Below are 25,475 nucleotides of genomic sequence, written 5' to 3'. Positions count from 1 at the left end.
CCCACTCATCCCTTCCAGGACCTGCAGCATCCCAAACCCAGACAAGAGGCTGGGACAACGGTGGGGGTGGTTGGTGCTTCTCAGCCCCCCCTTTGCTGAAGGGGTGCTGGGAGCACAAAGTGGGTTCCCCCACATCCACCTCTTGTGTCCCAGGCAAGGGTGGATCTGTTCAGGGAACACTATCTGCACATGTGCTCCCTGCCTGGCTCTGTGAAGAAAGAGAAGGAAAAAAAAAGGGATTGCAAGGAATTTCTTCAGATGTGTTCCGGCAGCAGATTAAAATAGCTGCTACTATTTTAATCTGGTAAAGTGGCAGCTAAGGCACATGCAGGACTGGCAGCATCTCCCACAAAGCTGAGATTCAAAGAGCAGCTTGTGCCTTTAGTAATGCAAATGCAGGGCTGGCCACCAGCCCTTGGGAAAGCTGGCCCCAGGCCAAGTGACCCAATGGCTAGGATTTAGGATCAGGAGGTATAAATTCAGGCTGCCCTGGTTTTCTTTCAGTTATTGTGAAGTGTTGTAATGCTGTGAACTCCAAGTGTTTTTGGAAAACACCAAAGTGCTGGCCTCAATATTCTTTATTTATCTCTAGCCCAGCTGGGGATTGTCTACTGAATTCTGTTGTGGTGACATCTAGATTTTCAATGTTGATTTTTATTTTCTTATTCCAGATTTCTCAGTGTAATACAACACTACTACTCTGTTTCTCTGTGGACTTGTGGTGGCAGAGGAGGGGTTTACAGAGAAAGGTGAGCTTTTCCTTGTTTAGCAGTCCTTTTATACATAACTGGAAAATGAAACTCTTGCTTTGTCCCTCATTTTTGTTGTGCAGGGAGGTGTTTGCTATAGGCCTTTGCAACTGGCAGAACTAGATTAGAAATAAAGGAAAGAAAATTTATCTTCACATCTCTAGAAATTGTGAATTATTTATTAGGTATCCCTGGTAAATCTGCTCTTGCAAAACCTTACTATGAAATGAGCATTTCTTTGTTTCACTGGCCTACAAGATCTGTCCCTAAAGATTCACCAGCCTTGCTTCTCAGGAGGCCCAGGGAAGAAGCCAGCCTCAAAGCTTTCTTCTTTTTATTATTTGACAATACTTGGAGTTATTTTTGCTTCACCTTCATCTATTCTTTTATTCATTTTACAGATCAGGTAATCACATCAACTCATCTTTGAAAATCACAGACCTTTTGCTGTGATTTTGTTTTTTTTGCCCCTGTATCTGATCCCCTCTCACACAGGTTAATCCCACAAGACTATTTCTTGAATTCAGCATCCATTTCAATAAGCAAATATTTAAAGAGCATCTAAGATGCAGTCTGTAAACAAAATGACAGCAAATTAAGTTAAATCGATATTAACTGCTCTAGGATTGAAAACTGTCCAGGCAAAAGGGTCATACCAGTTTAAATAAATATATTCCAAACCTTGTTTAATTAAACTGGAATAATTGCACTGTATAGGCAGGTTTCACCTTTCAGATTTCTTGAATACCTTTGGATTATTTTCCATTGTATTTATTTCACATGAGCCACCTATTGGGATAGCAATAAGATAATATTATGTCTTTTCCCACTGTTTGTTTCAGGGCCATGAGAAATGTTTTCCCCCTTAGTTTCAGGAAGATGTATCAAATATTTATACAAGTCCTTTAACAGCCTTTCTCTCCAGCATGAAACCACTGCTGAAGACCACTCTACGCTGTGTTAATCTCTTACATACCTTAATTGGGCAAATGTTGCAGGTTTTGTTCTAAAGTAGGTCAGATGCACTGGGTTTGCATTACGCATCTTGGAAGTGGGCACAAAATGTCCCTTGGACCATATGGCCTGCAGCCCTGGGCTTTGCTGGCTCCTACTCTTTCTAATTCCTCATAATCTGCTCATAAGCACCTCCAAAAGGGGGCTTCACACACCTCACCAGAAAGCTTTTTCAATGCCTGGTTGCTCTTTGGCTCTAATGCCAGCTGGGATTAATATACTCATCATTGTGATTATTCAGACAAGCAAACAGTGGCAGGAGCTGTCCCAACTTGACACTTTTCTCACTGATTCAGAGGCATACTTGAAAGAACCCTTTCATCCCCATGGATCCTGCTTCCTGGAGTTGTCCCAGCCTGTCCTCATCAAAAGGGAATTTGATGTTTCAGCAGTTTTTCAGCCAGTTTCATGCTGGGATAAGAATCAGTGGTGATGGGACAGTGTTGTTTATTCACTTTCTGACTGTTGCCCAGCAAGCAGCTTGGTACATGTCCAGATGCCAGCCCTGCATCAGGTTCTCCTGTAAAACCTTTCACAGAAGCAATCTATGTGTGAAATGGAAATAGGGTTTGATAACTTATAACTTGAAAGCTATCCTGCCTTTCTTCTGGCTCCAGCTGACAGTGAAAATCCAAGATTTGCTGCAATATTCTAACAGCACGGATGGCTGGTTTCTGATGGCACGTCTTGGGAAGCAGGTACTTCCAAAAGCTTCCTGCACCAAGCAAGTACTGTGCAAACACCTCCCACCAAGTCCATCTTTCTGTGTGCTGATTCTACAGAGTTTATTTATCAGTTAGTCATCAGTAAAATGAAACTGTAAGGGATTATCTTGCAATTATCTTGCAAGGTGGGTCACTTGAGTTTCCAAGTCTTTGGCTCCAGCTTTTAAAGGGTGCCCTGTTTCCCACACCTTTAGGCAATGTTTGTGTTCAGGAAAGCAAGATCTGCAAATGGAGATAACTGCTGAATCAGTTCAATAGCTGGAAAAAAAACAAAGGCTTTTGGACACCTCAGGCTGCCCAAGATCCACCATATGATTTGGAGAAAGACTTTATGCTTGCATCAAGTGTACTTGGTTTTAGGAATGAGCAGCGGTGATGCTATAGTGACAAGAAGCAAAGCTTTGATGCCCACATTACAAAGAATATGCAAACTTGTATTATTCCTTTGATTAGCTGCTCTCTGATATGTCAAGTCCATGAATAATCAAGCCTCATTTTCTAATTAGTTTTACTCATCACCCTGCTGCTCCATGCCTTTGCTCATTTGCATATCCTTTTCTAGATAAGGGCCTTATTCTGTAAGGTACTAGCAGAGCTTCTGTCCCTCTCCCATCACAGCCTTTCTGGCCATTTCCTTGTTCACAGCCTTGCTTCTTCTCCTATGCAATAACCACCTTATTGCTGTGGGCTTTTCCACTCTCTCTGAGACCCATTTCTTCAGGAAAAAAGGTGATGTCCTCACACTTTCTTCCCCCCAGTGATATATTTTGACTTCATAATCCAGTTTACTCAGCCTCAACAAAGAAGTAAAACTATCAAAGTACTGGGTTGGCACACATCTTATGGAAGGGGTGTGAGGTCCTTCTGGGGCAGGGGAGGACAAGGCTGGAATATCTGCTCCATTGCTTTGAAGACCCTCAGTGGGAAGAGTGGTTTTGAAAGCCCTGGCCAAAACCTGTTCAGCCATCAGCCACTCCAGCCAAGAGCAACAGTTCCTTTTAAAAAAGCTGCAGCAGTTTTGCTCATGAGAGTTGTTTGTTATCTTAATAAATATGCCATTTTCTTTACACTGGGGGGTTTTCTGTAGTTGTTTTGTTTATCTTCTCCCCCTTTCTGCACAGGTACTGTAAGAAGAATCACAGTACAAGGAGATATAGCAAAGCAAAGTTAATGGCTCATTTGCATTTATTTTAATCAAGTTATTCTAATTGTGCTATCATGCAAATACAGTTTCCTCTCTGGTTTGAGAGTGGCCTCATCCTCTCAGCAGCTGGGATTGTCCCAGCAGTCAGGGTTCCCCTAGCCCAGTGGGATCACTGAGACTGCACCCCTGCCTGTACCTCTGCAGTGGGAGCTGCTCTGGTTGAGCTGATGAAACCTTGATCCTTTCAATAAGCTGGGGGTGTTAATGCCTAATGAAGCTCAGTTTTACACACACGTGTGTTTTCTTTTTGGTAGGGCCAACCAGCCACCATTTGCCAGCCAAGTGCAGAGGTGAAATTCAGACGCTCTGTTAACAAAGGTCTTCAGAAAAGAGGCAGGGATGTGATGATCAATCCTGCACAAAGAAGCTAACAATAGTTTCCTAAAGCTGCAAAGATCAATTCAGGCCTTGAGGCAAGAAGTATTGTATTGATCTGTTTCTGGACAAATACCCGTGTCCTTTGCACGCAAGCCCCTCCTTTCCGTGTGGGGTCAGCCCAAGATGAGATCCTACAGCAGCACAGCTTGGCCCTGCTGTGGCACCCACAGCAAGAGGAAGGGTCTGGGAGTGCAGGCTGAGCTGATGGAGCAGGAGTAGGGGCAGGGGGGGCAGGCAGCAGGAGAGGATGCTTTAGGTGGGAGGGGAAAGCAGAGGCCACCTCTGCGTGACCATGCACACAGGTGGGGAGGATCCCCTGTGTTGGCTGAGGATAGAGGTGTGCTGGGAATGGGGCCGGTGTTTTGAGGTCTGTGGGAATACCAGATGCCTGTAAGAAGGCAAGATTTATTTTTTTTTCCCACTGGAGTTACCATTAGTGCTCAGCATTTTTGATTGCCCTCTGACTTAAAGCAGCTCCTGCACCAGCAATGGAAACTTGCCCATGCTGCAAAGCCTTAACAGCTCCGTTATTTCCTACTTTTATCTCCTTTGGGGTGGTTTTCATTCCTTTAGTGCCTAAGCAAATGTTTTTGTGTCCCTGGATCAAACCAAAGGAGCATCATTTACATAACGTGGGTGAGAAGGCAGCAGACTGGAGATCATCACTCATCAGTGAGAGGATGATCATTGTTTGTTTAGCCCATTCCAAAATAATGTCTCTGCTGGGAACACCAAACCAGTATGCATCATATCTTTTATGTATATATTAATTTACTGTAGACATTAGGCCATCATTATTCCCTCCTTTTAATTCTCATGTATTAGCATTCAGGATCAGTTTTAACCCAGCACACATCTTTGTTATTCCATAATGTAAAATAAATAAATCTGGAAGCAAATGTATTTTTTTAAATATCAATGGCTGTGAGAAGCTGATGGATATAAAGCACAGAAACATGTTTATAATTTTAAAGCTTGAATTTCAGAACACAGCCTTTTCATTAAATGGTGCAATCCATTCATTTTGGAGAGACAGATATAAAACAGAAGCAAATTGACTCAGTAGTTTTCATGCCTAGAATCTTCGTGATACAATTTCCTATTATTGTAAGTGTAAATGTTTTCAAAATATTAGAGACAATTGGAAAAAAAAATAGGGAAGTCAGGATGGTTTGCTCAAGGATGAAAAGCATAAAGATGCTTTCTCCAAACACTGTTTGTACCTGGTGAAATTACTTAAACTGAATTGCTGAAGCAGAGGAGGAGAAAGGAGGCAGGGGGCTCCAATTTTTTTTAATTATTATTATTTTTTTTTTAATGACGGCAAAATCATAGAATCATAGAATCATAGAATCCCAGGGGTTGGAAGGGACCTCGAAAGATCATCTAGTCCAACCCCCCCTGCCAGAGCAGGGCCACCTAGAGTACATCGTGCAGGAACGTGTCCAGGCGGGTTTTGAATGTCTCCAGTGAAGGAGACTCCACGACCCCCCTGGGCAGCCTGTTCCAGGGCTCTGTCACCCTTACAGGAAAAAAATTTTTCCGGATATTCAACTTGAACCTCCTGTGCTCCAATTTACACCCATTACCCCTTGTCCTATCACTGGTCACCACTGAGAAAAGCCTAACTCCATCTCCCTGACACTCACCCCTTACATATTTGAAAACATTGATGAGGTCACCCCTCAGTCTCCTTTTCTCCAAACTAAAGAGACCCAGCTCCCTCAGCCTTTCCTCATAAGGGAGATGTTCCACTCCCTTAATCATCTTAGTAGCTCTGCGCTGGACTGGGAGAGGGTTTTTACATTTACTATCTTTATTGTTTGCTGTGCATATTAGAAAACTCAGCTCTTGACTTACTCGTGGGGCAAAGAAACAAAGGTATCAAAAGGAAAAGAAGAGCAAAAGCTGAGGTGCTGAACTGGGGAAGTCTGCTCAGGGAAAGGAGAAGCCCAGGCACTTACAGCTCCACCTGAAAAAGTGGATGAGTGGGAAAGAGATGCAAGATGTACCACCTCTAGGCAACATCTGCATCTGAGCCCACCAGTTAAACACTGAGGTACACAAATTAACTGGGGGTGGCCACATCTAGAGTCCTGTCCCAGCCACTCCTCCTTGGAAGGACAGAAGGACATGGGGGACGGGGCGAGAACCTCCTTTAGGCAGAAGCCTCATTTTATACTTCATTTTTTAAAGTCACCTGCAAGGGGGCTGCTTTGTCACGATGTTAATTGCCAAATTTGCGCCCAAGAAGGAAAGGAAAAACCCAGGGTTTCCCATGCAGCGGGTGGGTGGTCCCGCAGCACAGCCCGGGGAGCGGCGGCACCGGGGGCACCAGCGTGTTCCGATCCACCCGGCCTCGTTGGCAAAGCGCCAGGAAGGAGCCGGGGGGGTTGAACAGAATTTACATCTACATATAGAAGGCGCTTTAATAAGTCCTTATTTTTATTTACTACGCACTGGGCAGAGGTGTTTCAAAGGGTGCTGTGGCAGCACCTACATTCGATACCTGAACCAGCTGCATCAAGAACAGCCCAGGCACTCATCCCCCCGGACAACACCTGGTGCCAATGTGCGGTGTGAAAAGCAACCGCAGCTCCAGGAGCCCGGACAGAGGGATGGATGGCGGCACGGCGGCGTGGGACCTTCCCACCCGGGACAGCGGCCGCCACTCGGGAGAGGACAACGACAGAGCCGTGCAGAGACTTGGGAAGGACGATGTGGCGTTCCACCCAGCAGCACGGCTCAGCACGCTGGCAGGGAAGAGGGCCCCGTGCCCTGCCGTGCTCAGAGCACAGCGAGCCCAGCAAGCGGTCACGGTCGGACCACGGCTCAGCGCCATGCACCCCCGGTACCGCACTGCAGACGGAGCGCGGAGCACCGGACAGCGGTGCCGCGCTGTGCCTGGAGCACGGTGCAGCGCAAGGCTCCCGGTCTCGGTCCTGGTCTCGGTCCCGGTCCCGGCGCCCCGCGGACCGTCCACGTGCGAAACCCCGCGCGAGACAGCGCGTGGAAGGCGGGGACGGGCCCGGCGGAGGGGGCGGGGCCTGCGCTAAGGGGAGCCGGCGCGGGGGCTGCCGGGAAGGGCCGGCGGTGGCGGCGGGCGATGGCGGCGGAGCGCGGCCGGGGCGGCCCCCGGAGGCGGCGGGTGCTGCTGCGACGGCGGCGGCGGTGGTGGTGGTGAGCGGCGGTGGTGGAGCTGGTGGTGGTGGTAGTGGCGGCGGCGATGCGCGTCGCTCCCGGCGACGATGGAGGACCGGTCCCACAAGGTGCTCCTGGCGCTGGTGATGCTCTTCCTCTTCGCCGTGATCGTGCTGCAGTACGTCTGCCCGGGCACCGAGTGCCAGCTCCTGCGGCTCCGCACCCTCAGCCCCGCCGCCGCTGCCGACCCGTACCGGGCGGAGGACGAGACGCCGGCGCGTTTCGTTCCCCGTTTCAATTTCTCCATCGACGACTTGCTGCGGCGGGTGGACTTCAACATCAAGGGGGACGACCTGATCGTCTTCCTGCACATCCAGAAGACGGGCGGCACCACCTTCGGCCGGCACCTGGTCCGCAATATCCAGCTGGAGCAGCCCTGCGAGTGCCACGCCGGGCAGAAAAAGTGCACCTGCTACCGGCCCGGCAAGAGAGAGACCTGGCTCTTCTCCCGGTTCTCCACCGGCTGGAGCTGTGGGCTGCACGCCGACTGGACCGAGCTCACCAACTGCGTCCCTTCCGTGGTGGACAGCAAGAAGGAGATGCGGCTCCGGCCCTCCAGGTGAGGCCATGCGGGGACCGCGGGCCTTTCCCGGGAAGCTTCCCGTGGACTCCGAGCTCCCCCCCGGGCTTGCGGTGGTGGCGGGCGCCGGTGCGGCGGGACGGGCGATGGACCCGCCGGGCGTAGTCGTGGCGGGAGGGAGGGTGGGTGGTGGTGGTGGTGAGCTCGGTTCGGTACAGCTTCGGAGCAGGCTGCGAACTGGGCTGCAGCGAGGGCTGCGGGAGCCACACTGGCCCGGGGCTGCGGTGGGGGATGCAGCGTGCCTTGAGCTCTGCGGAGCCAACAAAACCTGAGCCCCTCTCTGCTCCGCATTTTGTATTCTACATGGTGTCCCGCAGAAGTGATGTCCCGCAGGCTGTCGCGACTGTAACTGCTGGGGGGGGAAGCCGAGGAGTCGCAGATTCTGGTCCTTAGCGGGAGGGAACATCGTGTCCCCTGTTACAGGAGCAGGCCTGACACCCCCCTGCCCCGGGGACCCCCCGGTGCGGCTCTTCCAGCCTCCCGCAGAAGTGAGGGTCCTCCGGCTGCCTTCAGCCTTCCCCCAGAGCTCCTCCATCTCTGGGAAATTACCTCCTTGTACCTTCTCCCGGGGAACACATGCTGCAGCTGCACCAGGAATTAATGCTGGTTTTAGGAGTGTTTGTGAGCCTCTGCGTCTTGTTAAATCCGAAGTTTCTCCTATGCGGGTGGTGGCCTTGCAAAGTAAAGGTTACTTTTAGGGCTGACTGTTATCTGCCAACATTTGCATCCTTCAGACCAAACCTTGTTTGTTTTGTGTTTGCATTTTGAGTTCTAGTGACACTGCTGTCTTCATCCCTGCATCTTGCCTCTAAGTTGCTAACCTGGCCTGAAGTAGCTGGGTGCTTGCCTAAATGCTTTGTTTGCTCCTGGAGGTGTTCTGATTACAGCATTACCTTCAGTTGTAACCAACCAAGAAGCCTTTCTGTGGCTGGGTGTAGCTGTACCATCTAGCTTTGGGTTTTAGTGTCTTTTCACATTGCTTTGTTGGGAAATTGGAAACTAGGGTATCACTCCTATTGCTCTGTTAGACTAATGGCAGGTCCCTTTACAATGAGGCTACTATTATACTATCTGAAGTCAAGTCTAAGCACAGATTCACTTAAAATAGAAAGCAATTTCTTTCTAGAATTCCTTTTATATAGTGTGACACTACACTGCCATCTAGTAGAAAAATGGTTAGCATCATTATCTTCCTGTACTCAAGAAGCAGCTCTTTGTGAGACCTGGCTATTGTGATTCCTTGTTCTTTTGATTTCCCTAATGCTTTAAATTTTAATTGCCTCATTTTTGGGACATTCCATTTGCAAACATCAGGAACCAATTCTGTGCCCTCTGGATCTGTCAGCTTCCTGGTTTTGGGCTGCTGAGCCTTGAAGGCTTGTTTTAGCTGTCCTACGAATATGTTGCTGATCAGCAGAAATGGGAATAGCTTAACGTGTGCTCTCTTTTGCTTCCAGTGGTGGGTCTTTCACCACCCCAGAGATGGGTCTGCCTGCAGAGTTGTAGCTGTGAGGCATGGATTTGCTTCCTTCCTCTGAGATAGGTCAAGGTTTGTCATGCCCTCTGGAAAAACAGGAGACTCCTTGTCCTGAACCTGTCACCTGAGGCAGAGGGGAATGGCAGGCTTGGAGAGCTTTTTTTTGTCTGTAGGTTTTGTCCTTGTGGATTTTTTTCCTGTTGGATTACCAAACATGATTTTCTGAGTCAAAACAGAAGCATTTTGTGTACCTGCCTGAGGGTTCAGTGTGATGGTTCCTCATCAGACTAACCATGTACTACCTCATTATAGCTGAGTTCTGAGTGGTTGTTAGGGCTCATGACTCAGGATTGAAGCCAGGAGATATGGAAGAAAAAGAAGGTGTCATGATTTTGTTAAGATAGAGGTCTGCTATCTCAAAGGCTTTGAAATTATGTTGTGTTTTTAATAACCTAATTACACAGCTTGCTTAACAGCTACAGCTGTTCTCTCAAATAATTCCTTGACAAGCAATTATTTGGACTGCAACTTCTAAATATTTAAAAATACAGGAAGAGAATAATTTCCTAAATTAACAGTATCCCTGTCAAGTCTTCCTGCCCATTGTAGTACCTTGTCTTTAATTTTTATGTTCTCAACTTAGCAACTTTCAGCTGACAACTAGTAAATTAGCATCTATTAGTGCCAGCAGCAGACTCCAAGCACTTTCTAGACAGACAATAGCTGCTTTCAGAGCAAGGGTGGATGTGGGATGAGAGTGTCTGAGTGGAGGAGTAGTGCTGGCTCTGAGTGGAGCCAGTCTGGCTGTTCCTACATTGGGGTTTTTTTGGGAAAGCCTGTCCCAGGTTGTGTGTGGTGGGGAAGGGAGGAACAGCACAGCTCTGGTGTGCAAATCCTGAAAGAGGGGGAAGCAACACAGAGGAGTCCTAGGCTCCTTTGGGGAGTGCTGTTTGGGCAGGGAGCAGGATTTGGTCAGGAGCAGATTTTCCTTGAGTGTAGCTTGCTTTGACAAGAGTGGGAATTCCTGAATTTATAATTGAGGTGATTAAAAAGTCAAACCTACTGGAAGAGTGATTGAACTGCTTGGAAGGGTGCATGATGCAGTTGGTATATAGTGTCTTTGGGCTGCATAGCCATATCAGGGAATAACCAAATGAGCTATTTTTGCTTTGTTTCAGCAAACATTTTAGCTCGCACCTGTGTATGATTATTTTACACAGAGGTTTGCCTTTAGGGGCATGGAGAATCTGCTTGTCAGATTGCTGGGTTGTTCTGTAAGGGCCTTTTGTTTAAAAGATGAGCCTTTGTTAGTCTGGAAGATACTGTGTCCTCGGAATTTTCAGTGCTAGGTACAGGACATTGCTGTGATATGGTCTGGTGGGATCAGCCTGGAGGTTGTGCCCAGGAAGAACCTTCAGCATTTATCTTTTTCTCTATAATTCCATCATTAGTCTGCCTCTTTTCTTTAGGAATTTCAGGCTTAGAGTGTAAATTCCTACACTGAAGCAACAGGAATGGTTGTTAGCTTTATTTTTTATTTTAAACAATAATGCTTTCTTGTCTCTAAGCATATAGGTTCCCAGTACTTACTTTCCTTTGTGGTGGTGGTATTAAGTAGCTAAATAAATCTCCCTCTTCTCCTTTGGTATTTCCTTGCCTTAGAGGAAGATGAATCTCTGGGTGGGAAGAGGGATTATTTTCTTTTCCTCCTTGTGTCCTGTTGGGGCCCAGTGCTATGTATGGCTCTGTTCTTTCTTCTCTCCTGTTCCACCAGTACTGCTCACCACTGTGGTGTCTGAATATTGTGGGAGAGGGAGGGGGATGATGCAGGCACAGCTGAAGCAGCAAATCCAGGGCACTCAAAGCACAAAAGATTGGTGGAATGGGCTGATGGTGGTGGCAGAAAAGAGGGTCTTGTCTCAGCTGTTTGGCATCAGTGGTGAGAAAGGAGAAATGTGCCTTTTCCTAGTCATGAGTGACAGACTTGGGTCACTTGATTGATTGTGGAAGCCTCAAAGCTTTTGGCACACTGAACAGGGGCAGCATCCAAAGTAACTCTGTGTGAGAGCATCACAGAATTGAGGTTTTGCTGAGGTCTGGCTAATTATTATGGAAAGTATCTACCAAACTTGTCTATAGCAATAAATCCAATGGCAGTGTTGCAAGAAACAAAAGGCCATGGGGTTAGACTGGAAAATGTAATGAGACATGGGAGCAAATACAGATACCTGCATTTTAAAGTGGTGTCATGGCTTCAGACCCTTGTTGGGTGACAGACATGGCTGTGAGTAAAGATCAGGCATTGTATATGGTGTCCCTCTTGGCTAGCATTAAAGGAAAGAGATGTTCTCCATTGAAAGGGGAATGAGCTTGCAAAACTACCTCAGGAGCCAGAAAGTCTGGCTTTAAGAAATTTTATGCTGCTGGTACAAGTCAGTTGGACCAGGACCAGGGATGGTGCCTTATGCTGGCACCATGTTGTTGTGATGTGGGACAGAAGCCCCTAGGAATGCATGGATGTTCTTGTCTTGTCCCTGCATGTTAGTTAAGCTCTTCTAAGTCTTGTGAAATTCTAAAGAAAAGATGTGTGAAAACATTTCTCAGCAAACTGGAAGTGTTTACAGTGTGTGGCTCCACTGGTGGAACAGATTAATCCTCGTGTACTTGGAAATGTGGTGGGATTTGCATCTGCAAATCTCATCTGCTCCATAGTCCATCCCAGTGTGCCTGGCTCCTGGCAAGCTGGGCTGCTGGCAGAGCCCTGGCAAGAAGGGAGCTTTGCTGCAGCAAATGTTGCCCTCAGCCCTGGTCTGAGCTGAGATCCTGCTGGAGCAGGCTGGGCTCTGCACATGGGTTTTCCTAATAAGCTTTTTCTCTATGGAAGGGGGAAAATAATCATGTAATGCTGCCAGGGAGAGAAAAAAAATCACTTTGAGGGATCTGCTTCTTAGGGAAAAGCCTGCTCAGCAGCTGCTATTGAAAAGGCAAAGGTGATGCATAGCTGTGTGAGGGGATGAGCTCTGTTGTTTCACCTGTAGTGGAGGAATTTAGCTTTAGCAATGGGGTTGGGCTAGATTATCTCTAGAGGTCCCTTCCAATGACAATGATTTTGTGATTCTGTTAATTTGGGGAATAGTTAAGCTCCATAAATTGGCACTGAACCATTTGTTGGTAGGGGAGTTGACACAGAGCCCCACTGCTCCCTAAGGCTTTGAGTGAATAATAAAGTCTTCATCAGGAGCTGGACAACTTAAAACTTCTGATGTTTATGGAGCAGACACCATTTCCAAGGACAAGGTCCCTTAGCACAGTGCTGCTTATTTGGGGTGAAGCCTGGCCAGGGGGCTGTTCGTGGAGAGAAGGGGACAAGCTGAGCTGCAGGCTGTGAGTGAACAGATGGGGTGAGCTGTGGTACCTTGGGTCCTGGCCAGAGCACTGGGATGGTACCTGTCTGCCCTTGACATGCACATAGGTGAAACTCCCAAGGAAAAACTCTAACAATTATAAAGAAAAAACCCCAAAATAACCCAAAACAAAACCAAAACAACCACCAACACAAAACCCAAAACAAAGCATTTGCAGAGATGCTGCCAGGCCTGAGTGACTCCATGCTACTTCATTTGTCAGTGGGTTTTCCTAATGACCCTGCTCATTTTGCTGTGGTGGCTGCTGTGGCTGCAGGATGAGATGTGTGGTGAACGTTCTTGCCACCTGTGAGTTTGTGTCTGTGGCAGCTGAATTTCCCTGCCTGGCACTTGGTGGGAATGAAGCTGGGTCTGGGTTTGGGGCATTGGAAGCAGTGGGCCAGCTTGCAGAGCAAAAAAGGGGCTTTGAGGGGAAGGGGAGGGGATTATTTTCATAACTGCAAGTAGTTTCTTCACCTAATCTGATTACAGGGACTGACCTTGAAGTCTTGGTTGTAAACTTAAATTCATGGTTTTGTTTTTTTTTTTAAAGTTTGGACTTTACAACTTAGAAAACTGTAATAATTGATATAACTGGTTTTGAAGATAGTGTAAGACTTTTTAAATGACTTCTTAAAGGGATTAAAAATACTTTTCCATATTAAGTCTCTTCAGTTCTTCTCTAAATCTTTAATAAAGTGCAAATTGACTTTTAGTTACTTAAAAATGTTTACTACTGCCTTTTATTTTAAAATCAGACTTTTTTTTTTGTGGGTAGAGAGGTGTTAGATGTGAAAAAAAAATCCAGTAATTGTAGTAGATCAAGAATTCCTTGTGCTATTTAATGTTAACAGAGTTGGTCCTCTCTAAGGAAAAAAGTGGGAATGCAAACACTGTGTCATGGTGCCATTTTACTAAGACATGGTTTCTTTTTCTTGAAAAGCTGCCTTTCTGCTGTTTTCCTGGGAATGAATAAATATTAATACGAAACTATAAATACATGAATTGACCTAAAATAGACACAAATTGTACCTTGTGATGCCTCTTCATAACTTTAGTACAGGTTATCAAAGGTGTTTGGAAGTCAAGCATCACCAGTAGGTTATTTATTTTTATTAAAATACAGATTTTTAAGTTTAAGTTTAGCATCAGTTCTGAGGTGTATTAACTGAGATTAATTTGTCCCTCATTTATCTAATCTGAATTGTCAGGAATCATGTTCTCTACTGATGTAAATGTCGGCAAAAAGGACTTATTAGTAGATTTGATTGCTTTTTAAATTTAACTAGCAGTGATGCACTGGCATGCCTGGGAGAATTGGTCTGTTTCTTCTGAACCGTTCAGTGCCTAATGAATCACTTCAATGTACTTTTCTGAAGGAAAGCAGAGCAATTTAAATGTGCAATGCATTGATTTACCTCAAATGGATTAGGCCTCTGTGTGCAATCTTTTGCATTAATTTACTTTCTCCACAACTATAATAATAAAGGCAGCATTTCTGTACGGCATCAGCCCAAATTAGCTCGCATAACTTGCTAGAAAGCAAAATAATTAATATGTGGCTGAAAATGGGATGTGGGAATGGATCTTTCTGAGAGGACATTGGTCTGGAGGTGATGCTGGGAGCTGTGCCAGGGCAGGATGTGGGGCTGGAGCCCACCGTGGCCAGGACCCGGCAGGAGTTGGCTTCGTGCCTTGTCTGTCCCTGTGAGCTCTGATGGAGTGTCAGGAGGAAAAATTGTCTATAAGATACTGATGATTTCTTGACTTTATAATTGGAAAAAAGAAAAATGTATTTGTAAACTAGTACAACTTTCAGAGATCTCTTTTTGGTGTGGCTAGGTGTGTTTTTCAATGACTGAGGTATCAGTGCAAAAATCTGACTCAAGCAGATTTGTACATCTTTTATTGTTTTAGTAACTTTTCAGTCCCAGTGTTGGGCTGGCTCTGTCCTTGCTGTGCAACCCACTGCCAGGATGCAAAACTCTGAGTAATTCCTTATTTAACCACTTAGCTGTAGAAATGGCACCTGGGCTTTGTTTTGCTTTGCAGGGATTCCTGTGGCTGAGTAGCCCTTGCAGCTCACAGGCTTTTTTTAGATTTAAACTTGTAGGCTTCTTACAGACTTGTGAGAATTAATTTCTCCTCCCTTTCACAGTTGTTCAGTTCCCATTCCTGGGCAGCTTCATGCCCAGATGGAAACCTGCAGGGGAACACAGTGATGGAGCATCCCCCAGCCTGGTTCCCTTCTCCCAGTTTGGGGCTGGGATGCTCGCCCAAGTTTGCAGCATCTTGATGGAAGCAAAACTGACCTGGGTTGGTGTTTTGGGGTGGGAGGATAAAGACAGTGAGGGCTTGGGAGAGAAGGTGGTGCTGCTCCTGCCTTCTGCCTTCTCCTCTTCTTCCTTAGCAGCTGGCATCCAAGAGCATGGTAGATTATTGTTTGTGATTGATTTGCTGATGCTGGCAGTTGTACAGTGTGTTCTGGGACTAATAGGGTAGCACCAAATTATTCAGGCATTATTGAAATGAATCACATTTGTGATGACTAATAAGTAGCAGACTTTGGTATTTATGAATAATTAACACAGTAAAGTTTTTCTTAAAGAGACATGAAAAAATGATTTAATTTCTACAGTGAACACTCCATAAAATTAATGAAAGATAATTGCATATGCTAATGTTAGACTAAGAAGCCGAAGCAATCTATTTTTTTGTGTTCAAGTTCACATTGCTGCTGTAAACAGTGACTATATAATTCCTTTCAATTTGTTTCTGTGGGGTGGGACCTGTGTTTAACATCCAGTGGGTATAAGTTTTGCTGAAGTTAAAAGTCTATTGGTAAACACTTAACTCAGTGCTGCAGTTTTGCATCCTCTCACATATCTCTGGGTGAGTAGCATATATATGTGTATAGCAAGATAATGTCTTTGAATGAGTGGCAATTAGGACCAGCTTTTTTTCCTTTTCCCTGTCTCTAGTCTTCTTCCTCAACTGTTCATCCTTTTAAAGAGAGAATCCACTTAAGATGTTGCCTATATATAGATTTGAGTAAAATCTACATACTAATTCCCATTAGTCTTGGGAAAAATTTCTAGTCTTTAGAGACTTGTAAAGCTGTAAGATCCATTAGGGATGAGACTCAAATCATGTTTCTGGTTCTCAGCTGCTTATCCAACTCTGAAGGAGCCAAACTTTTGATGTGATACAACTAAATATACGCAGCTATGAAGGAGATAATCTTGTGGCATTAAATGATTTTTCACATCTTCATAAAAGCATGAAGACGACTATGCCTTTCATGAGATCCTTGTAGCAAATGCTCTTAATTTCCCATAATCAAAAGGACTATGAAGCTTTGATGCTTTTAGATGTCCAAGTAGCTGGAAGATCAGTTTTTCCTTTACTCCATTTTGCGTTGGGTAAATTAAAACATTGCAAGGCTCTCAGCAGTGGGAATCTGCTCATTCAGGCTTCTCTTGGACTGTGGGATCCTTCAGCAAAAACCCAAATGAAGCTGATTAAAACACTCTCTGCAACTGTTTATTTTCCTCATTTACAGAGTAAAGCAACTTCTTTAACCTCCCTGCTAAGGGAAACAATGTTTCCTTGGTCAAAGCCAGAAAAGCTGTTTTTTAGAGTTGCTTTTTCAGGGTAACTGAGAGGAGACCATTTCCTTTTGCCTGTGGGAAAGCTATTCCCTGGAGCAATCCCAAGCCATTCTGAGGTTGGATTTTGCTTTTTTCTCGTGGGTTCAGAGCGAGCTATTGGGAATGTGCTTGTGTCCTGCTTGGGCAAAACCTACCAAGTACTTTCTCCCTGGTTTTGGCAGCAGCTAATTCATCTTCACAGGGAAGATGCTGTGGGAGCCATCCTCCCAGGGTACTTGTAGCCCAAGGAGAACTTTAATGGGTCTGGATGTAGGTGGAGGCATCTGTCCCTGTGATGCTCCCAGGAGAGTGACAGGCTTCATTCCTCCTGGAACTGATGTCACCAACTGTAGATAGGGAGGAAGATGGCTGTGTGGCTTCTGCCTTTCACAGAGCTGTTTGTTTTTCTGTGGGGGTGTTGGATCTAATCAGTATGGTGGTGGCACAGAGAAGTAAGACAAAAGTGCTCAAGGAAATGTCAGACGCAACAGGATGCATCTGCCTGGTAGCTGAGTGACTTGCAAAAACATAAATGGCATAAATTAGGTTTTAACTCCTTCAATTCTTTTGTGCAGCAAGTCAAATCACTGGTAAGAGAAAAAGCTTTTGTGTTGGCATGGTCTCCCTGGTAGATTTTCTTTTCCTAACTGTGGATCTTTAGCTGAAACTTCAGTTGGCTTTTTGTTTTTTATTTTGGTGATTTCCAATAACTTTGGATCAATAAAAGGTGGAATAGAGTTCTGACTTCCAAATAAAAAACTGACCTTTGTCTGTTTTGGCTTTCTGATGATGGGTTGCTGTGAGGGCCTGTTGTCTTGGCTGTGGGAGAAAAGTGGTGGCTAAGCTTGTAAATGGGATTTGAGAAGGCAATACTTAACACCTGGGATAAGCCCTGTCTCCATGACCATGACTCCTCTCTTCTTCCTCTCAACCTCTGCCTTGTCTGTGTAATTCAGCACTTTGCATCAGGATATCTTTCTGTCCTTTTGCAGCTTAAAGGACATTGGTTTTTCTGGCCTTACTGCATATAGTAGCTTTGATTCCCGTGCATGAGTGATCCCAGGTAGAGGCACTGGAAATATTTCTAAGTGTTTAGTGTGAATTCAGGGAAGCTGAAGTTTTAAAAATATAATCCCAGTGTAGTGTACTGATAGGTGACTTCAGCCTGTTGTGTACCTGGTCCCATGGTGGTGTCTTGTGGGTGCTGTGGTGTTCATTCTCTTCCCAGGAAGGGAAGAGGAAAGCTTCCTAACCACACAGCTCCTGCTCTGTGGTCACACTGCTTGGTGCTTTCATGCCAGAGCTCTTGATAAATCTGCTTTTCACTTGCTTTCATGGTTGAAGCAGTCTCTGACTTTACTCTTTGGAAGGAACATTTTGGGAAGATGAGAAGCCTGGTACAACTGTCCTAACCTATGGTCTAAGCATGCCCTAAAAATACATCTGTAAGCCCAAGGCTCTGGCTTGTAGAAAAGCATTGTGAGAAAAGGTAGAACCTGCTCTCTTAAATAGGAGACATTGGATATCTAACACCAGATGTCCTGAACAAAGTCAGGAGTTATGAAACATTGCTTCTCTGCTTTAAACTTTTGCTTTGTTGGGTTTTGATGGGTGACTGTTGAGGCAGGCTGTCTGCTCAGAGTAGAGAGGATTAGTCCATCAGAAGTTGGTGGTAGCAGAGACCTAAGAGAAGCTCTGGTTCCTTGTATCTCTTGAACACTGCTAATTTGCAGAACTATTCTACATAACCATTTAAGCCAGTCCTGCTTCTGAAACAGGTCAGATAGATCCCAGATGAGCTCATATTCACAGAATCACAGAATTATCAGAGCTGAAAGGGACCTCTGGAGATCATTTAGTCCAACTCTTCCATTAAAGCAGGATCACCTAGAGCACAGGAGTGCATCCAGGTGGGTTTTGAATATTTCCAGAGAGGGGACTCCATAAATATGTTCTTGAATGTAACATGCATTTTGCAAAGCAGAGTTATAAATGCCTTTTTTCATACCGTTTCTAGAGGAGAGGCAGAGAAAACAAATGAAAAGAGCAGTTGCACCTGCAGCTACTTCTCCTGACAAGCTACTTAGTCACTTTCCATGCTGCTGGTTGCACTGGATGTCAGCAGCATCCTGGGTTGAAATATGAACACTCCTAGAATTTTTATGGATAGAATCAGCTTCTTCCCTGAGTTATATTTATGGGATAGTGGGGAGGTTCAGTGATAAACCTGTTGGAGTTTGGAGATTGCAGCTTGTAGCAATGATGCAAATCAGCTGAAGAAGAGGGCAATGGTTTGGGATGAATTTTGACTGGTGAATAGTTCTGCAAGCTGTCTCATCAGTGGTTTGCAGCACATTCAGCATGCTACCACATGCAAGAAGAAATCGCAGTTTTACTAGAAATACAGTTAGCAGAAAAATGTTGCATGGGAAATGCATGAGCACTGCACTGTGTTTGGATGAAACTGAGTTCTTTTGCTGCTTGCAGGGGCAAAAGTATATGAAGAAATGTCCCTGTTTGTGAGTATGGCTAAGTGTGTTTGACCTGAGGTTTGGAACAGTGCAGCTTTTGGAATAATCTGACTGAATATTTTAAAATGTATTTATTGAGACATTTAACTGCAGGCATATAACTAAGAACAGTGCTGGTATTTCTGGAGAGGAGATTGAAAGGAGGTTGAGCATCACTGGGTTAAAGATGTACATGTTGTCAAGCCTGGGCTCTATTGAGTGAATAAGAGTACTTAAATATATTCCTTAAGCATATACTTAGTGTTTAATTTTTCCTAAGTTTTGCAGAATAGTGGTCAGCCTAATAGCATATGAGCACCTTTTTTTTGCCCTGGGGTGGTACTCTTGTTTGAGGTGCCATTTTTCCTGCTGTAATTCTCCTTTTCCTGCAACTTGGAACTGGTCAGTGCTACAGCTGCCTACACACCAAGATGAGCAGAAAGTGTAGAGTCTAGAGACTGAGACCCAAAGGACTACAGAACAGTTTGGGTAGGTTGATGTGTCCATGTTATGCTGTCCATCCTGGCTGGTGTGTCAGGTTTGCACTGGGGACTGAGAACCAAGAGGCAGCTGCTGTTTCAGACTCTGCATAACAGCCAGGCCTCTGCAGGAGAAGGCTGTAGGAATGGATACCTATCCTGAGCAGGTTTGGTTTGAGGGCAGACAGGAAAAGGACCATTTTAGTCCTCTTTTCCACCAGAATCTGGGAAGGCATACCCAAAAGGCCAGCTCTATCTGACCTGAATCCAGACCTCCTGTCAGCTAATCCCTTTTTATAAAATTGGTCAGTGTATCAGGCAGCACAGAAGGGAAAAAAAACCACATAAAGAACTTAAGAATAGCTGAGCTCATGGCAAGATAAAAATTTCTCAGAGCCTGGATTATGGAAGGATCTGGTTATTTGTTAAATATATAAGCAGATTCTCTGCCTTGGCTGTGGTGGCTCAGCAGTCGTGCCGGCGGATTTCATCGTGTGCTCAACACATCCTGCTGCTCCCAGGTAGAGCTGAGGTAAACTTCTGGAAATTGGAGTTTAAGGCTGATGACAGCTTCTGTACTGAATGTTGCAAATTAACTGTACTCTGGAAAGTGCAAATGTGGGCTTTCTAAAGGCATCTAAGGCTCTCTTGTCTAAAGGATTGGGTTTTTTTGCTTCTCCTGTCGTGTTGTTTTATTTCCCTGAATTAGCAGGACAGTTTTGCTGCTGCTTTTCCTCATATATCACCTGAAGTCATGAAGGTGAATTGCTTACTATAGTAAACCTATGTATTCATGAGTTATGGGTGTGAAGTACTGTATCATACTTTATTTTTTCCCTTACAAAGAAAAAAAAGTTATATAATGCTCTCTCAAGATAAGTGAAATTCCTCTCTTTACTCCTGTGTTTAAAAGACCTTTTAATGGCTATTTCTATGTCTTGCATTACATACTGGACTCCCAGTACTTGCTCCTGTTGTTTATAATGGAACACAGGTTGGTTAAACTTGAGATCTGGTGTCTTGTGATAATACATACATATTCCTAGGCATTTGCAGATTGTTTGCCTTTCTAGGGCTGCATCTTTTACAGTGTAGCTAATAATCTTTGTTGTGGCAGGGCACTAATGTAATTTTCTGTGGAAAGGAAAAGCTGGCATCTGGGTTGCAATATTAAGGGCAGTGATTGCAGTTCTGGGCTGCCAGGAGCCATTTCCTTTTTTTATCTGTGGGAGATTGTATTGGGCTCTGTTACAGGACTTAGTAGGTGCAGTTGCTTTTGGAAGGAGGTTATGGCAGGATTTAAAGATGCTGAAGACCATGTTGTGTCCCGAGGGCATGAACAGTGCTAGTGTGTGTGATCCTAAAACTTGCAATGTATTCACTGGTGGGACTCAATCTGATGTTAAGTTCATGCGGACAGCAATCTTTTATCTTACAAGTTGTTTTCATCTTTGCTTGGGCAGCTGAGATGAAATAGCCCTTTTTGTTAAGAGCAAAAGCCTTCACTTCAGTGCTGGTACCAGGGCTGATGTGTGCTGCAGTCACTGACTGCATTGCTTGGCTTTGATCCTTGGTTGTGGTGTAGGAGTGCACACAGTACAGCTCAGGAAGGTGTGGTGGTGAAGTGGTTTTAAGTCCCTGGTCTAGACTGACGCCCGAGTCCCCTGCCCAGAGTAAGTCAGGATCACTCCAGACTGCAAAAAGCTCTTTAGGGTCACCTGCAGCAGTCACATCCCCTGGTGCACTCAGCCCAGCCAGTTCTTTCCTTACCACTTATTTTCCCTCCTCTTGTGACACCCACCCCCCCACAGGCAGGGAGGAAAAATGGCTGGGAGGAAGGTCAAAATGCTGTCTCTTCCCTCCCCTGTTAGAAGATTGGAATTAGCTTGCTGGTTTTTATTTTCTACATGGTTTTTGTGTTAAATGAGCAGCCTTTTTGCCAGCTTTGCTGCTCCTTGGGCTGGGAGCAGGGTGAGTATCAGCCTAGCAGAGATTTTGTGGTAAAATTTATTGTTGCTGTACAGTAACACTAACCTGAGGGATTTGATCTCCTTCTCTCTTTAAACAATTCCCCACCACCACTAATGGAAAATTTCAACTTTTCTTCCATTAACCACAGTTAAATTCAGGCTTTTCCAGGCAAATTGAATGAATAAGTAATGCTTCCCTCTTCTGCCTCTTAGCGCTTAGCTAATTGTTTTATTTTTATTGTGGGTTTTGATTTCATATTGTCTGCCTTCTGTCCCCAACAAACTGATATTATTTTCTGAACAAGAAAAGATAGCCAGGGTCCTAATATGGTGCTTATTCCTGTGGGGCTGTGGTATCTCCAGACCTTCATATTTTGTAAATCAAGGATGAAGTTGAACAAAACACTTCTTACAGCACAGCATTTTACTATTGACTGAAGGGTTTTGAATCAAATGATGTGCAGGGATGAGCATCCAGAAGCACAAGGGCAACTTTGAGTTTCTCATTTGGTTGGCAGGAGAGGCAGCTCCATCCCCAGCTGCCAGGCATCCTCTGTGCTGCCTGGCTCCTTGCTACCAGTCATTCCTCCTTGCACTTCCCAGGAGTGACCTGGAGGTTTGTTCTGGATTTTTTTTTTTCCCCTTTTATGTTGACTTGATGCTCTCTAGATTGATATCTCGCAGTGAGAGTTTAAAAAATCAAATAGCAAATGGCTGCATTGTAATTAATGGTATTGTTCTAGACATTATATTATAGAAGTCATTGTGGTTAAGTGGAATATCACTAGAATCTTGTTTTTATCAAGATGTTTGTTCCCCTTTAATTTTTGTGGAGAGTTGTTTAGATGTTTTCCAGATTAGAGCATAATGGAACTGCTAGCTATAAATGTATGGAGGAATCTATTATGCATGGTGATTTAGTGGTTAGTCACAATTGCTTTGGAGCTGCAGTGTCAAATTTAACACCAGCCTTCAGAACCACATATTGTGAAATCTGCTCATCCTTCCTGTGAGATGCTCCTTCAGACTCCCAAAGAAGAAAAGGACATTTTGTATAGCAAGACAGAAAAGCAATTTGGTGGGGATGGGCTGATGCTGGAGGAACGATTTACTGGAAGAAGCAAACAGGCAGTTTTTCTCTATGGAGTTTTAGCCTTTTTCTTGCTGCTTAATTAAATTCAGAAGATTGGTTGTGACAGTGGGTTGTTGTGCTTGTTTTCCTTCTCGCTTGAGGTGCAGATGGAGGCAGGGACTGATGGAGCTGGAACAGGACAGTCCTGCAAGCCCAGATTTCCTTCCTGCAGCAGTGCAGGCTGTGGGGGTCAAGGGCAGCAGAGAGGTGGGATCCTGGGCAGCAGAGTGCTGGTCTTCTCTAGATGTAGGCTAGGTTTGGGAGGTTTTTTATGTTTGGTTTTTTTTTTTCCTCAAGATGTAGGCTAGTATTTTTATTAATGGTAGTAGAGATGTTCCTGCAGGCTCACTGAAGAAGGCACCGTAGGTTATAGCCAATGATTAGAGCAGCTTCTGTTGTTCTGTATAGAAATACCAACAGATTTTCACTTACCATAGCTATATATAGGCACCTGCTTTAACCACAGCCTGTGAGTGGAAGCATTTCCCTCTGTTTAGCTTTAGAAATACCACCCTTGCCCTGTGATAACTACCTGCTTGTAGGTCTGACCCTGGGGAAGCCATGTGCAGTGTCTTGAGCTGCTTTGCTGACCTCCTGGGGTGAAAATTACTGCCTTGAATTGAGTGACCTGCATCTTGCTGCTTTTTGTTTGCTGAGTGGAGGTTTTGTGACCTGCAGGGCTGTGATTTCTTGCTCCCAGCTTGCAAGTTGAAAGCAAGTTCAGATGAAGACTGCTTTTAGCACTGGGTGTCACAGGTTTTAAGCCCAGGATGCAGGCTGTCAAAATGAAATAAGTAAACCTGAGATTTAAAGGATGAGCAAGTAAATCACATTAAATTTGTGTGTCTTAGAGGCTCAGAACAAAATTTGGATTAAGGGATGAGCTCAGACAGCTTAGAATCCCAAAGCTACTCAGTCTTCTTTGTTGCCTGGGTATATCTGTTTCTGCAGTGGTTTGTGTTAGAGGTACCTCCAGGATACCTGGAAATGCTTCACTGACAGTACTTTAATAGTAATGATTTAACAGTACATTTAAAAAAGAGCATTATTTGGGGTTGTTAAGCCTTGGTCTTGGTTTAGAGTTTCTTCTTGATTTCTGGAGGAGGTATTGAAATTCTAGATTTGTGTGAACTTGAAAGGGTCAGTGCCCTGAGCATGAGCTGAGTTTACTTGGTAGAACTTTGTAAAACATCTAGGAATTTTTAGCTAAATCAGGTCAGACCTCCCTGTAATTTGAAGTTTAAAACCTGTTCATTCCCTTTGGTTTAGGATGTTACTTAATGAACACAAGATTTTTGAAGGGCTAACATTAGAGGACTTCAATTTTAGGTTGAAATTAGAGTTTTCTGGGACCTCTAGCACAAAAACAGGGTCTCTGGGAGTCTGAGCTGCCTAGGGAAGGAGGCTGTAATTGCTCTTGTGCCTTCAGCAGCTCACCCATGATTTGTTCCTGGGGGCCTCCAAAGGGCATCAAAAGTGGGGTTTTTCAGCATCATCTCTTTTCCATGCAGTTAGTTTTGGGACCACAAGACTCTGATGTGATGAGAGATTGAAAGTCAGTGTGATACCCAGCAAGTGATCCAGTCTTAGACAGAAATGTCACTGCATCCTCCTTAACCACTCATAATTAGTAATTCCTGATTTGCCCTGGTTCTTCAGAGCAGTCTGCTGGGAGGACAAGCTGGGCAGCTCAAGGCAGCTCAGCTGCCTGCTCAGGGCTGCTAAAACAGACTGCAGTTTTTTACTTGCTTCATGATTAGAACTGGGTTTCTGCATCTTGCTTTAATGTTATTATTAGCATTTTGTGATCTCTGAAGCGTTCTGTAATGCAGCAGTGTACTGGAGTGACAACACATAAACCAAAACTATGGCATTGCTTCTAAGTGTATTTTTGAAATTTTTCTTTCAAGCTAATTCCTCTTGGCAACTCAACTGAGTATATGTATCATTGCTAACATTTTCTTAAAATAAAATCTGGTACCTAATTTTCTTTTTTTTTACTACTGGTTTTAAAGGACTGATTTCTTTTCCCCCCAGTAGACTGTGTTCATCCTGCTCTCATCACTTTATCCTGTTTAATTGCTTTAGTACTGCATTGCATTCTGTTTTCACTTTTTAATTGTCAGTCATATCCTGTCCATGGTAGGAGAGAGGGGATTTTGCTGTGGAATCCAAGACAGGGATTTGGATCTCCCTATATTTTTTCATTTAATGAGGAAAGTACTTTGTACTTTAACAGTACTACAACAAATGGTGTCTGCTTAAGTGAAGCCTATCAGATACATAATACACACTTCAGCTCCCTTTAAAAATTATAAATTAGGGCATCAATGGCAACTAATCAAGACTTCATACCATGACACAACCTAAGAGGAAGGCTGATGCTGGCATCGTGGCAGTTTTGAGCTTTTGTGGGTGGGAGGGATGTGGCCAGAGGAGCTTTGGCTCTTCTTGCTCACGAGTGTGTGGGTGAGAAGGGTCTCACCTTGGCCGATGGGTAGCTGGTCAACCTGGCATGAGCACTGCAGCAAAATGGATATAACCAAGGTGACTGCAAGTTTAGAAATTTTTTGCTTCCCAGTAGGTTAGGATGCCTGTGCTGCCCTTGTATTCCCCATGTTTGACAACTTCGATGAAGCTTTCATGCATTTTCTTTGCACTGGTTGCACTGGGAGCTGGCTCAGTGAAACTGGGCAGCATAGCTGCTCATACTTTTACCACCTCCCTGCCCTGGGTCCTGTTAAAACCACTCAGCTGATTTTTTGTTAGCAGAATAATGCTTCAGATGAATGCTGAGTTAGTGTATAAATAGCTTTTGATATAGGAGTTAGTTCAGCCTGTATAAATGCTGTAATGTCTTGTCTGTGATGGTTCCTGCACTTAATATTTTAGGGTTCTTAGGGTATGGCACAGACTGCTATCGATTGCTGCTTTTTAGGTGCCTGTAGTTAGCATCAAATAAGAAAGCACAACTTGTGTTGTGGGCACTTTTATAAATATCT

At 44.7% G+C, this 25,475-nt stretch overlaps 1 protein-coding gene across 1 annotated transcript in view; it reads left to right on the top strand.

Moving 5' to 3' along the window:
* The first annotated feature begins 7,156 nt into the window (after nt 1-7,156).
* The window catches only part of HS6ST2 (heparan sulfate 6-O-sulfotransferase 2), a 127,102-nt gene continuing 108,783 nt past the window's right edge, over nt 7,157-25,475 (top strand). The window contains exon 1 of the mRNA XM_030449266.1: nt 7,157-7,830. Within this exon, the coding sequence (XP_030305126.1) occupies nt 7,319-7,830 (512 nt within the window). The 5' untranslated portion in view covers nt 7,157-7,318. The remainder of the gene's footprint in view (nt 7,831-25,475) is intronic.

This window comes from Calypte anna, chromosome 4, assembly GCF_003957555.1.
Source record: "Calypte anna isolate BGI_N300 chromosome 4, bCalAnn1_v1.p, whole genome shotgun sequence".
NCBI classification, from domain to species: Eukaryota; Metazoa; Chordata; class Aves; order Apodiformes; family Trochilidae; genus Calypte; species Calypte anna.
The sequence above is the reverse complement of the archived record's forward strand: the minus strand, read 5'-3'. Positions and strand labels throughout refer to the sequence as shown.